Source organism: Plasmodium cynomolgi, chromosome 1, assembly GCF_000321355.1.
Source record: "Plasmodium cynomolgi strain B DNA, chromosome 1, whole genome shotgun sequence".
NCBI classification, from domain to species: Eukaryota; Apicomplexa; class Aconoidasida; order Haemosporida; family Plasmodiidae; genus Plasmodium; species Plasmodium cynomolgi.
This window is the reverse complement of record NC_020396.1, coordinates 731222-744440: the sequence shown is the minus strand read 5'-3', so window position 1 is coordinate 744440 and position 13219 is coordinate 731222. Positions and strand designations below refer to the sequence as shown.

The 13219-nt window shown below is 46.6% G+C and overlaps 1 protein-coding gene across 1 annotated transcript; it reads left to right on the top strand.

The window, feature by feature from the left end:
* Positions 1-7143: 7143 nt before the first annotated feature.
* Positions 7144-12935, top strand: PCYB_012510 (reductase; the record flags this gene model as incomplete). Its single annotated transcript, XM_004220757.1, has 1 exon — positions 7144-12935. A coding segment is annotated over one exon (5792 nt), but the record flags the coding sequence as incomplete, so codon positions are not given.
* Between the last annotated feature and the right edge of the window lie 284 nt (positions 12936-13219).

Sequence of the window (13219 nt, the reverse complement as noted above, 5' to 3'; positions counted from 1 at the left end):
TTTTTTTTACACTCCCATTATTGATGGTAGCGCGAACTTTCCGAATTTCTTTTCCCACCAGTTGTGATGGTGCTCCGCTTTACAGTTACGTGTCGGTCGCATGTGAAGGCCGCCCCACCGATGTGGCTTTATATACATATCATACGAAGCAGAAGAGGAGGGGACTTCCTCCTCCTTTTCTACCCTGTTAGAAGGGTAGTCACTTGAACACATACCTTCCCTGAGCGTTCTTTTCTCCTTTTTTCTCCTCTTTTTTCCTCCCCTTTTTCCTCCTCCTTTTTTATCCCTTTTTTTCCCTTCTTTTTTTTTACAAATGGAGGCCCCTTTTGTAAATCCCCCTTCTTCCAAATTTACGCAAAATGACGTGCATGTATAGAGGGTCCTTTTTTTTTTTTCGGTAGTTTGGTGGACCCTAAGTGGATTGGATGGCCATTTAGGGTTGTTCTTTGTGAGTTCTTTTAGTTAGCACACCTGGGGTGCGCGTTTCGCTAGGTGGGAAAGAAAACGCGAAAAAAAAAAAAAAAAAAAAAAAACCATATATATATGTACACCAAGTACATGTGCGTGCCTATTTGTTTACCACACCGCATGCATACATATGCGCGCAGAACCTTGCATGCGCATGTGCATGCGCGGGGGGCCGCGCGCCAACGCCCACACCTTAAGGGAAAAAAAAGTGCTATCGCGCGACGTGGAGGCAACCTGGTCCACCTCCGCCTAGACTGCAAATAGTCGAACGTTCGCGTTCCATTTTTTGAGTGAATTTAATGGAGTAACGCTCAGGCGAGCAGGCTATCAGGTGAGTAGCCAACCAACTAGTTTCCATCCGATCTGCCACTCAACAGATCTGCCTCTCAACAGATCTGCAACCCAACATATCTACTTCCCACCTGAGATGTCTCCCAACCGGACAACCTTCTCGCGCGCGCCAACTCTGAGTCTCTCCTCTCCAAAAAAAAATTCTACACGCGCACATACACGTCACTCGCGCTATTCACTCCACCGTCCACCCGCTCGACAGGTGTGCCTACGTGGTGAGAGTGCCCACACATACGCAGCACGCACGGGGTGCAAGTGAAGGGCTAAAGTGAAACCCTAAGCGAAAATAAAAGTAAAAATAAAGTAAAAATAAAAGTAAAAATAAAGTAAAAATAAAGTAAAAATAAAAATAAAAGTAAAAATAAAAGTAAAAATAAAAGTAAAAATAAAAGTAAAAATAAAAATAAAAGTATCAAAATATAAAACTGCTAACGCGTAAAAAAATAAAAAATAAATTAAAAACGCGAAGAAAGCAAATAAACGAAAGAGTAAAAAACAGTTAACAAAAAAATAACTCCCTTTCTCCACTCGTTTAACTCCCTTTCTCCATTCGTTTAACCCCCTTTCTCCATTCGTTTAACCCCCTTTCTCCATTCGTTTAACTCCCTTTCTCCACTCGTTTTACTCCCTTTTTTGATATATCAACAATCCCGTGGACACCCGAAAAATTAAAAAAAAAAAAAAAAAAAAAAAGGGTCTCCCCGGAGTTGACTTCTTAACTGCAATTGTGTTTGCGTATATATTTGTTTTCATCCTGGTTCCACCTTGGCACATTCGCAATAGTGTGTCAGTTGGGCTTCTACACCAGCTGGGCTTCTACACCAGTCGGGCTTCTACACCAGCTGGGCTTCTACACCAGCTGGGCTTCTACACCAGCTGTGCGCCTACTCCAGCAGTACACCCGTCCCGCTTTCTTAATTGCGTCCACGCGCATGTTGTGATGCCTCTTCCCCACGCAAATTGGCCGAACGTACGTGCGTCTACAAAGTAGGCCCGTCTACCCTCCCAACCTCTGCACGTTTAAGCCCACGTGGTTGTGCTGCCTGCATGTCTTTTCACTTCGCTTTGAACCGAACCAATTTGCGCATCAAACGTGTATACATACATACATATATATATGTGTGTTTTTTTTTTTTTTTTCCCGTGGAGGGGCTAGAATAATATCCGCCGCGCACACCTGCGTCGGTTTTGTCTACCTCACCGCGTGCATGTTATTGAGATGTGCTAGCATGTCTCTTTCCTCGCGCAGTGCCAAGTATCCCCTACGTACTGTGCCTCCCCCGTCGCACGTTCGCTCCTTTGTTTGTGTTTGCCCATCTCTCTTTAGTGTTCCTTGCTTTCAATTTTAATTTAACAACGAATTAGCGCATGTGATTGTGCCTCGTGTTTTTCCACCCTGCACAGTTGCCCCACGCACACGCGAGGGCGTGCTGGTAAGTGGGCATACCTGCGGAGAGCCCTTTGAGGGTGACCCTTTGGGGATAATCCTTTGGGGAAAAAAACCCTTTGAGGAACACTCTTTGAGGCTCCCCTCCCAGCTTGCATATGTACACCCTGCGCCGCCCCTGTAGAATCTCCCCCCTCCGTTTGCAACTCACGCCACTTCCAACGCTTTAAAAGAAAGAAGAGGAAAGGAAAGAAAAGGCAAAAAAAAGGTAAAAAAAAGGAAAAAAAAAGGAAAGAAAAATGAAAGCAGAATTCATCGCATACATTGCACACCCCTTGTAACCTTTTATTTGATGCTCCTTTATTTGAATTAATTTTTTAAAAAAAGCGCGCAGCTCACAAGCTAGGTTAACGCGTTGTGTTGCATTGCTCGTTGCATTTTCGTTGCATTACTGGTTGCATTTTCGTTGCATTATTGGTTGCATTTTCGTTGCATTACTGGTTGCATTTTCGTTGCATTATTGGTTGCATTTTCGTTGCATTTTCGTTGCATTTTGCGTTCCACTTTACGTTCCACTTTGCATTCTTTTTTTTATTTTTCCTTCCGTGTGACTACCCTTCACGCTGCCCCCCGTGTTGCTCATTTGGCGACCCCATTAATTATACTAACTTCACTGTGGCCTAAGTATGCTTAGTCGAACCACGCGTGATTATCGTTTTGTGCATTTCCCCGTTTTTATGTGGTTACAAATGTGTGAATTTTGTTTGTTGCCAATGGGCTACTGTTTCTATCGCTGCTATTATTCGTAGCCTCTTTTAACCGTTCAGCCTTCGCGTTTCGCCCTCCAAATTTTTCTATGCATGTTTCGTTGTGCATGTTTCGCTGTGCAGTTTTCCCTATGCACGTTTCCCTATTCACGTTTCCCTATGCATGTTTCCATATGCATGTTGCCCTATGCACGCTACACTCCTCGGTTGACCCCCCCTGGCGCGCCGCACTACACCGCGCGCAAACCAATGTAGGTACAATTTTGTAATAATCGCACTTACCCCTGCATTGTATGTACACCCCACGCGGAGGGGTTGCCAAAGCAAAATCCCACCCACAACAGAAGCACACACAAACGTGCATATGTACAATCGCGCTTGCATGTAGTTACACAGACTGTGCACACGTAAGCGTAGAAGAAGGAAGAAGAAAAAAAAAAAAAAAAAAAAAAAAAAAGAGGCATCCCACTCCAACGTTTTTGCGTTTAAATGATCCAGAAGAAAAATTCGTCTAGGGCCCCCCCAATGCGTATGCACATATAATAAGTACCCACTCGTTCGACCAGCTTAATGATTACATGAATAAGAAAAAGGAAAAAATTTGCTCATGTGGGTATGCTGTCATGTGTTTACTGTGGTATGCTCAACACGACAACTGTGAAGAGACTCCTTCGCGCGCACGCCAGTTTTTTTTTTTTTTTTTGCAAAGTGTGCGGGAGAGAGCCCATTTACATGTCGCCATTGACACACCTACCTACTTGCTTATCCACGCGCATGCTTAACCTGCCCCCATTTTTGTTTTTCCCACGGACACTGCGGACATGCGCGCAGACTCGCCTCACGCGTAGAACTGTTCTTTTCAAGCCGGATACCCCCCGTCCGTTTTTTCGCGTTTCTGTCCATTCGGGTGGGGAGCAGCGGGGCATCCCAGTCGGAAAAGCTGAAGCAAAGGGGGCGAACGGGGCGAACGGGGCGAACGGGGCGAACAGGACCAACTGGGCAAGGCAAAACTGAACGGACCCTGCGGAGCAACTGTACAGGCCAGCAACTAATTAACTAAACAGGACCGCAGCGAAGGAAAAAAAAAGAAAAAAGAACACATATACGTGTACATACATATATACCTACATAGTGTGCATGTATATTCCTGCCCGCTCGCTTGTTCCTCTCGGAACGTTGGCCAATCGTCAGCGCCCGCGGAAACTGAGTTACGCATGTCGCCTTCATTGCGCGCGTTTCGTTAGACAACCTCGTTTTAGCTCACTTAATTGCATGTTTTGTTTATATATTTTTTCCCATTTTAAATTGCCCATTTGAGCTTGAGCTCCCTGTTTTTTTGCCCTCCTATTTCTCCCCACCCCCTTCCAGCGCTTCCCCAGGAGCGCCTTTGTTTTGTATCCACCTCGAGCAAATCCAGATTGCTATTTTTTTTGCCCCATAGTTATTTCCTTCTTTTCAGAATAATCCGCAGTGTAATTAAATTTTCAGCCGTGCTATCACATTGCCCAAGAGAAACGCACCCCCTACAGCATAGCAGCTGAATAGACAGTCAGATTAGCAACCCGGTCGAAGTGTCTCTGTCGTTCCTTCTTCCATCCTCCCCTACGGTACACATCAACAGTCATCTCCAGAATTGGCTGCTCAGAAGAAAATCCTCAATTTGTATTAATTTAAACAAAAAGGGGATTAAAATTTACTCTTTCGAGAAAATATTTATCGAATTGCATCCTAAAGTTAAGTCAAAATTTGAAGAAAAAAAAGAAAAAAGAGAAAAAAACACTTAGGTTAATAATCCCGCACACGGTGGCAAGCGGGAAGGAAGATGAGACCGGACCCTTCACTTCCCCTACCGCTTTCCTAACGACATCGAGTTAACCAACACAGCATTAACTCTTTTGCGTGATCGCATGCAGATGTGCTTGCTGTTCAATTTTTGAGGTAACGCAGATTAGCCAATTAGTCAGTTAGCCAATTAGTCAGTTAGCCAATTAGTCAGTTAGCCAATTAGTCAGTTAGCCAATTAGCCAATTAGCCAATTCGTTTTTTTCTCCCCTCCTCGGTTCCATGTCCAAGATGAAGGGTACAACTTCAGATCGTGATCGGGGCCAAGTGACCCCCTCAACAGATCGCTCCCTCCTGAATGTTGCCAACAAAAAAATCTTCAAGTACACAAAAACGGATTTTATACATGTTGGGGAAATAAAGGGAAGGGTGAGGATACACCACCAAGAAAGGGAAACGCAAAAGTGGAAGAAGCAAAAACGGAAGACCTCAAAGCGGAAGACCTCAAAGCGGAAGACCTCAAAGCGGAAGACCTCAAAGCGGAAGACCTCAAAGCGGAAGACCTCAAAGCGGAAGACCCCAAAGCGGAAGACCCCAAAGCGGAAGACCCAAACGCGGAAGACGCTGCACACAGTATGTCTGAAGCTAATCCCGGTGGGGTACAAACAAAGTGTCGCAGAGATTAAAAGGGGGAGAAGCGACATATATAAAATGGTGCTGCGGAGAAGGAACCCATTTCGTGTGTATTTACTGAATGACTCGAAGGAGGGGTCAAGAAGGAAAAAGAAGAAAAAGAAAAAGAAGAGGGTCCAACCCCTCCGCGGAACTAGCCAATTTGATAGAACCAAACCACTCCGCGGAAAAGGCGAACCGCCCGATCTTGTCGCGCTCATCCACAGATGCGTAGGGCGAGAAAGCGGAGCAGAACGCACAAAGAAGAACTTCTTCCCATTTTTAAACTCCATTTTTGTTAACCCCATAAGACAATTGGCCAATCAAATGCATGAGAGAGCAAGAATCCACAGCATGACAATAAAAGATGTTGCCGTGATGAAGGTACAGAAAACAAGAGGAAGGAAAAGGTACCACTCGGAGGCGTCCTCCCAATGTACGCATAGCACTGTCCACTGTAAAGGGGACGGCGCGGGGGATGTCGCCCTGTCGCTAGAGTGCACCGATGGAGGGGGGTATGGAGCGAAAGATAAGGCCAACGATAGGGGAAGCGCCACTCGAGACGGCTCAGCGTGTGGTGCCTCCCCCCGTGACGACCGCGAACAGGGGGGGAAAGAGAACGAGGACAAGGGTCATGCTGGAGGGGGAAGCGGCAATGGAGGGGGAAGCGGCGATGGAAGAGGAAGCGGCGATGGAGGAGGAAGCGGCAATGGGGAGAGAGGCCAGACGAATGGACGCGAAAATGATGAGAGCGACCAGAACGATCGAAGCAGTAGGAGCGATCGAAGCAGTAGAAGCGATCGAAGCAGTAGAAGCGATCGAAGCAGTAGAAGTGATCGAAGCAGTAGAAGCGATCGAAGCAGCGGGAGCGACCGAAGCGGAAGAAGACGGGGCAGTCTCCCCGCGCGGGACTGCCCACCCAGCAGCAGCTTCAAGTCCAACCGAGCCATGTACACGAGCGCGAAGGTACAAATGCAAATGCCAAAGCGCACACGCCGTAGGAAGAAAATAGTTGTGAGCTCATCCACGTCGAACGATAACGAGTCCTCCATTTACAACATTTTTGACGAAGACTTTACCTTCTTTTATCCAAACCATTCGAACCCGTTTAGCTACTGCAGTAGTGATGCCCGAGATCGGACGGGGCAAACGGGGGGGAGGATGTGCAACTCTTATGAGATTAACAACGCCCCCAATTCGAAGAGCAGAACGGACCACCTCTATAACATGAAAGGAGGTATACAGTACACTCAAACGAATCAGAAAAATCAAATGGGGAAATTCCAAGGTGTGTTAGTGCCACCAGATGGAGATGTCATCGAGGGGTTATCTGACCCAAACGGAGGGAAGACTAAGAAGAAGAAGAAAAAGAAAAAAAAAAAATGATAATGATGGATATGGTGGATAACACGGTGAAGACAATGAACAGGATGGAAGCGAACGGGATGGAGGCAAACGGGATGGAGGCAAACGGGATGGAGGCAAACGCGACGGGTGGGGAAGACCAAACGGGTGAAGTCAACCCGGGGAAGGCACAAAAAAACAGGCAAAGGAATACACACCCAGGTAGCCTCGGAGGATACTCAGACCACTACGCAGCCAGCAGCTCAAAAAATTCCGGTGCATACAGCGAACAAATAAACATTTGCGATAAAACGAACTCCAATGTCTTCCTATACAAAAAGGAAAACATCCTACGTTTGAAGAAAAATCACGATGGAAAAAAAAAAAAAAAATAATAACGACATCATTAATCACATAGATACTATCGTAAATGTGAACAAAAAAATAAAAGTGGTGATTATCGGAGCGGGATTATCCGGACTAGCAGCTGCATACGTATTACTCAACCATAACGTCGATGTAACTGTGTACGAAGCAAGGAACAGAATAGGTGGCAAGTATTTTTACTCATCGAATGGAAAAAAAAACTACCTAGGAGAACTAGATCTTCTAGTCAATCGAAATAACCCCCTCATCAATTTCTGTCTCAAAAAAAATATCTACCACAAAGATGTGAATAGGCACTTGTACAAACACTACATCTACCTTAATGGGAAAAAGATATATATGCACGAAATGAGGAGCGAATTTTTTAAGGTCCTTTACAAGCTGAGGTTCTACTATGACCAAATTTTTAACTCCGCTTTTTTTCATAACTTGAAAGATAAAAACATCCTCCTTTGTATGTCCCTCGGACAAGCCATTCGAATAGAAGTAGCCAAAATGAAGAGTGAAAGAAATCCAAAAAGTCTTCATGTCCAACTGTACGTTTCCTATATCGAAGCCACTGCTGGAATTAACTTAGATTCCTTATCCATCCAGTACCTTTTCTACAATCTCAGTTTCCTTGATGTGCTTCAGACCATCTGCTGCAACTTTGAGCTCACCGAAATTTTTAAAAAGTTGAAAAAAAATATCATCATAAAAAAAAATAAAATTGTTAATAAAATATACGCTTATAATGATAACATCAAAATTGGCTTTAGCAATCATGTCGACAATAGACTGTACGACTACTGCATCGTGACGGTTCCCATCGGAGTTTTGAAGGACAGTGTAAAGTTATTCGGCCGCACCAAGAAGGGGAGAATCCACCGTCGGGGGTACACTCCCCAAGGGGGAAAGTTAAAGCGGATTGAAGAGATACCCCACTTGGGGGAGCAACCCAAGACTGACCAGCACTCCGCTACCTGTGCTGCTCCCCCCCAAGGGAACAACCCCACCGAGGGGGAATTAAACCAGCCTCAAAGGGGCGATCATCCGAAAGGGGCAAACCCGGACATCCCACAGCGGAAAGCCCTCCCACTTCAACCCCCCGCAGAATCATACAGCGCACCCCCTTGTGGGGAAAATCATAATCAGAATGCCTCCACTTCGAGCGACTACCTCATCAATAACATAGATATCACAACGAACGAGAACAGAAGCACCTGTCGACTCAAAGGTTCTAGCAACAATGGGGTACTCTACTTCAGTGGGGAAGGCTGCGCGAGCTTGGCGAGGTGCTCCTCCGAAACGAATAGCAATTTGAACGTCTGCGAGATGGACAAACCTTGCGATTTGGATTTTTTCTGTGGAACCGTTTGCAGCAAACTGGATCAGGACCATAGTCCAAATGGCCACTCGTTACAGAATGCTCATGCAGAAAGTCTACACAACTCCAACAAGCAAGGGACCCTATCCGATGGAAAGAACACTCATATATTCAACATAGGGAGATGTGTCAAGTGGAAGGAAGGGAACCCTAAAGGATCCACTATCCATAATAATCTAAGTCGACAACAGCTGGAGAAGTATGCGGAGTGTATTTCTGGGGACCTCCCTACGAGGGGGACTCTCAATGTGGATCGAGCAGAAGGGAGAAAGCGAAATGGAAGAGGTGAAGGGAAGGGGAAGAAAAAATACCCGAAGGGGGATCCTGGGGGGAAGCCACATGGAAACCCAAGAGGCTATCCAAACAGAACCATAGGAGACCTCCCCGATCAGGAGAGCACAGGACTGATTGAGTTCATTCCGAAACTCCCCAAGTGGAAGACAAACAGCATTCACAGATTAGGGGTAACCAAAAACAACAAAATTGTTGTCACGTTGAAGGAGAGGATTGTAGAGAGCACTCAAAATGTTAGCATTTTTTTTAACTGCAAAAAAGGGAAAAGGGAGAGATCCTTCAAGGAGGGGGGCGTTCACAAGGAGGGAGGCGTTCACAAGGAGGGGGGCGTTCACAAGGAGGGGGGGATCCACAAGGAGGTTTCCAACAGGGATGATCATGACCTCTTTGGAACTCCGTCGCTCACACCAGATCTGGGTAGTAACTCGCTTTTTCCTAGGAACGTGCAACTTGACAACAACACATCGATGGATATCTCCCTCTCCACATCGGTGTCCAATTCGAGAGAGGATGGAAATGGCGAGGGGGAGTTTCCCCCCATGCAGGAGAGGAAGGAGAAGCTGCTAGGGGAAGAGCCTCACCACGGGGAAATGCCAATCGAGGAGGCACCAAAGGAGATTGAAGAACCACTCCACTATGAGAATAATGCCCCCACTAATGAGCGAATCCATAACAACAACAGTCATGTCTACCACCGCTTCCCCTTCAACCGTAGAGACGAAAGCAGCTTTATGGGGTGCCTTAAGAGGGATCGACTCATCAACGGAGAGAAGTATCGATCCACCTACAACAGTCACATCGGAACGAACAAATACAACCACATTGTCTTCTACAGTGCACACCCAGTAATCGCCCTATTTCTGAAGAAAAAGTACAGAAAAAAAATTTCCAAGCTAGCCAAAAAAATAATTATCAATGACTGCAAGTCTTTTCTAAAGGATCTACTACCTGGGATCAAAATTGAAAAAATATGTTACTACGATTGGGTGGGAAATAAATTTTCTCGTGGGTTGAATTCATTCGTTGGAAGGAGGACTCTACAGATAGACAAGGACATAATCTCATTCCCAGTAAATAGACTTCTGTTCGCGGGAGAGCACACGCACAACAGTGGATGCAGCTCACTTGTCAGTTCCTTTCTTAGTGGAAAGAGAGAGGCGTACAGAATCATCGAGAAAATTAACAAAGGTATTTATAAGAACAAATTAGTGAAGTATTTTTACAGCAGGGAGACCTCCGGGGAAGTGGAAGTACCCAGCGGGAGGTGCACTATCACCGTAGACAGTTCCATTCCCCTGGGTAGTAACACCATGGGTACTACTGGAGTAGGTAGCCACGCCAGCGCGTGTAGTGAGGGGATGCGACCTTCAGAGCAGGGGGGCACCAACTCTTCCCCCCAGAAGGGGTACACCCCACACCCACACTACGGAGAGGCTAAAGGCCCCAAAGAAATCACCATCAAGGATATCGACTCTAATTACTTCCTCTACGTCTACGATGATGAAGTAATCGGATTGGAAAGAAAAGAATACAACGCATGGTTTCAGAATGTCAGGTGCATACTGTGTAATGAAAAACAAACGTTGAGCAGACTTTTCATTGGGGTCATCAAGCTAAAACATAAAAACGGTTCCTACCTTAAGTACACCTGTCATAAGGACTGCCTCTATTTTAATAACTACACATACAATCATGTATATGGAAACAGGTACTTCAACCTGACTGTGCTTTTCAATTTTCTGTTTTACAAGAGATGCTCTATTTGTTTGCTTAACTTCCCCTCCCTAAAGTGCAGCTTAAAAAACTGCAACAATTTTCTTCATGTGAACTGTGCCAGCACCTACTTGTCGTGGCCCAACTTTAGCAAGACCAGTAGACATGAGATCCTCTACTGTTACAAGCACCAGTACATGCATGGGATTTATCACAACTACTATGAGGAGGAGGGCAGTGAGAAGTTCCTTCGCCTGCTCAGAGATAGGGACAGTCGTGATGGCTACCCGCTCGGTGTGGAAGCGGGGGAGCGACAGCTGGGGCGAGAACAAAGGGGAAGACGTAGGAGGAGAATGGGAAGCGGGAGCGGAAGTGGAAGCAGAAACGGAAGTGGAAGCAGAAACGGCGGAAGGGATGACAACTGGGATGAGGACGACCCATATCGGCACAGCTACCGGTACAGTGACCGACACAGCTACCGATACAGCGATCGGCACAGCTACCGCCACAGCGACCGTCACGACTCCTCCCTGCTGCCTCTCCACGGGTGCTACCCCTCCTCCTTCCACTACACGGACAATTTCTGCACCCCCCCCAGAAGCAGCACCAGTTCCAAGTACCCCAAGTACCCACCCATAGAGGAACTTACAGACAACGTACACGCAAATATAAGCAAGCTAATGAAGCACTACAGAGAAAAAAATAATCAAAGATCAGGTCAAATTGATTTAACCTCCACTCATAGAAGCTTCAACTATGTTAGCGAAAATTTATACATGTATGTAAAAAAAAAATACACGAAAGCTTTTCCTTCATTGGATCCGTTAAGTGCTTTGCTTCGTGAACCTCCCTTCAAGAATGAATCGAACCCAGGGGAAGTGTTAGGAGGATTGGATAGGGGTCTTCTCGGGTTGAGTTACCTAAACAGAGATGTGTTCATGCTGAATGGGTTGCTTAAGATGTCACTTCTACACGGAGCGGGATCTTACTGTCACCCGGACATTATGCTGCCTATGGGCAGCAGGTATGGTGGCTTTGTGGAGGAGGGTTTTTCAGAGCATCTGCACAGTTACCCGGAGGACACCAATGCGCACTCGGTGTGGGAGCACCGCCATGAGGGAGGCGCTTTACGCACCGGCGAGGAAAGCGCGCTGACTGCGGCCAACCCGATTCACGCAGCCAACGGCGCTCAGAACAGCTTACGCAACGACGCTCAGAACAGCTTACGCAACGACGCTCAGAACAGCTTACACAACGACGCTCAGAGCACCTCACGCAATGACGCCTCCCCCCGCGGAGACAAAGGAGCGAAGAACCACGTCAACTTGGGAAGCACACAAAACGGTCCTTTTATCACAGAAGAAGATTCAGCTATCCTAAAGGTAATGTACGAACAAGGGATTTTGGGCACCCCCAAAGACGATGGGTTTTACCAGCCCAGCCGCAGCCATGTTCAGGCCGATAGTAACTCTAACGGAGCGGAAGGAGAAACTCAACGCAGGAATGACACCAGTACACACACATACGGGGGTATGAGAAGGAGGGACTCTTCACGTGAAGATCCCAGGGGGGTAGCAAATCGTGAGGACGCAGAATCGAGAGAGCAAACAAGACAAAGACAGACGCAACAGATGAAGGATTACAACCAACAATTCATCTCGAACAACTATCACGAGTCTTCCAACACACCAGGGATCCTACCCCATGTGGACAGTGCCAATTATAACCTCATGTTACGCTTACTCTCAAAATACTTCCGAGAAGTGAGCCAAGGCAAGAGGAGAATAATGAGCAGCACAGGGATGTTATACACACCGGACGGACGGACAAGCAGCGGTGTGGATGATCACAACGCCAACTGGGTGAACGGAGCGGTGGATTCCCTCCAGAATGTACTCCCCAAGGAGGTACAAAAACGAATCAACCGCATTATCAATTACCCCCTGCATGTTGCTCACAAGGAGAATCAAGTAAATATGGAAATGGAGCAAAACTACAACCGTTTCGCTACCGAAGGGTGCAACGACCCGACGAACATAATCAGTAGGCAGACTACACACAACGATACACCTAAAGGGCAGATGCACATGGGAGTGACAAAGGTGACAGAAACGAATCAGCAAAAGAAAAAAAAAGTCCCACATAATAACAAACTTGAAATGCTATACAAGCTGTACCTTGACAAGAATAACCTCAACTACTCAGATGAGAATGATAATGAACCCTCACCGAATGGGACAGGTAAAAAATTGTTTCGAAACAAGTTGTTGGAAAATTATTATCATATCTTGAATGGTAACTTGAGGAGGGAGAAGATGAAGCGAAGTGGGGCGGATGCGGATCAGAGGAATGGCACGGCGCGTGAGAACGCAGAAAGCAGAGGCCACGTGCAGCCGCAGCAACAGTCGCAGCAACAGTCGCAGCATCATACGCAGCATCACACGCAGCATCACACGCAGCATCATACACAGCATCATACACAGCATCATACACAGCATCATACACAGCATCATACACAGCATCATACACAGCAGGGGGGAGTGCCCTCGGAAGTGCCCCCGGTGGCGCAGGCGATGCAAGTGGCCACAGTGTTGAGCAACCCGGACAATCGAAGGGGGGACAACGCAGCCACTTCGCAAAGGGAGAACAACGCACGCCTACTCGACGAAGGGGGACAACGCACGCCAC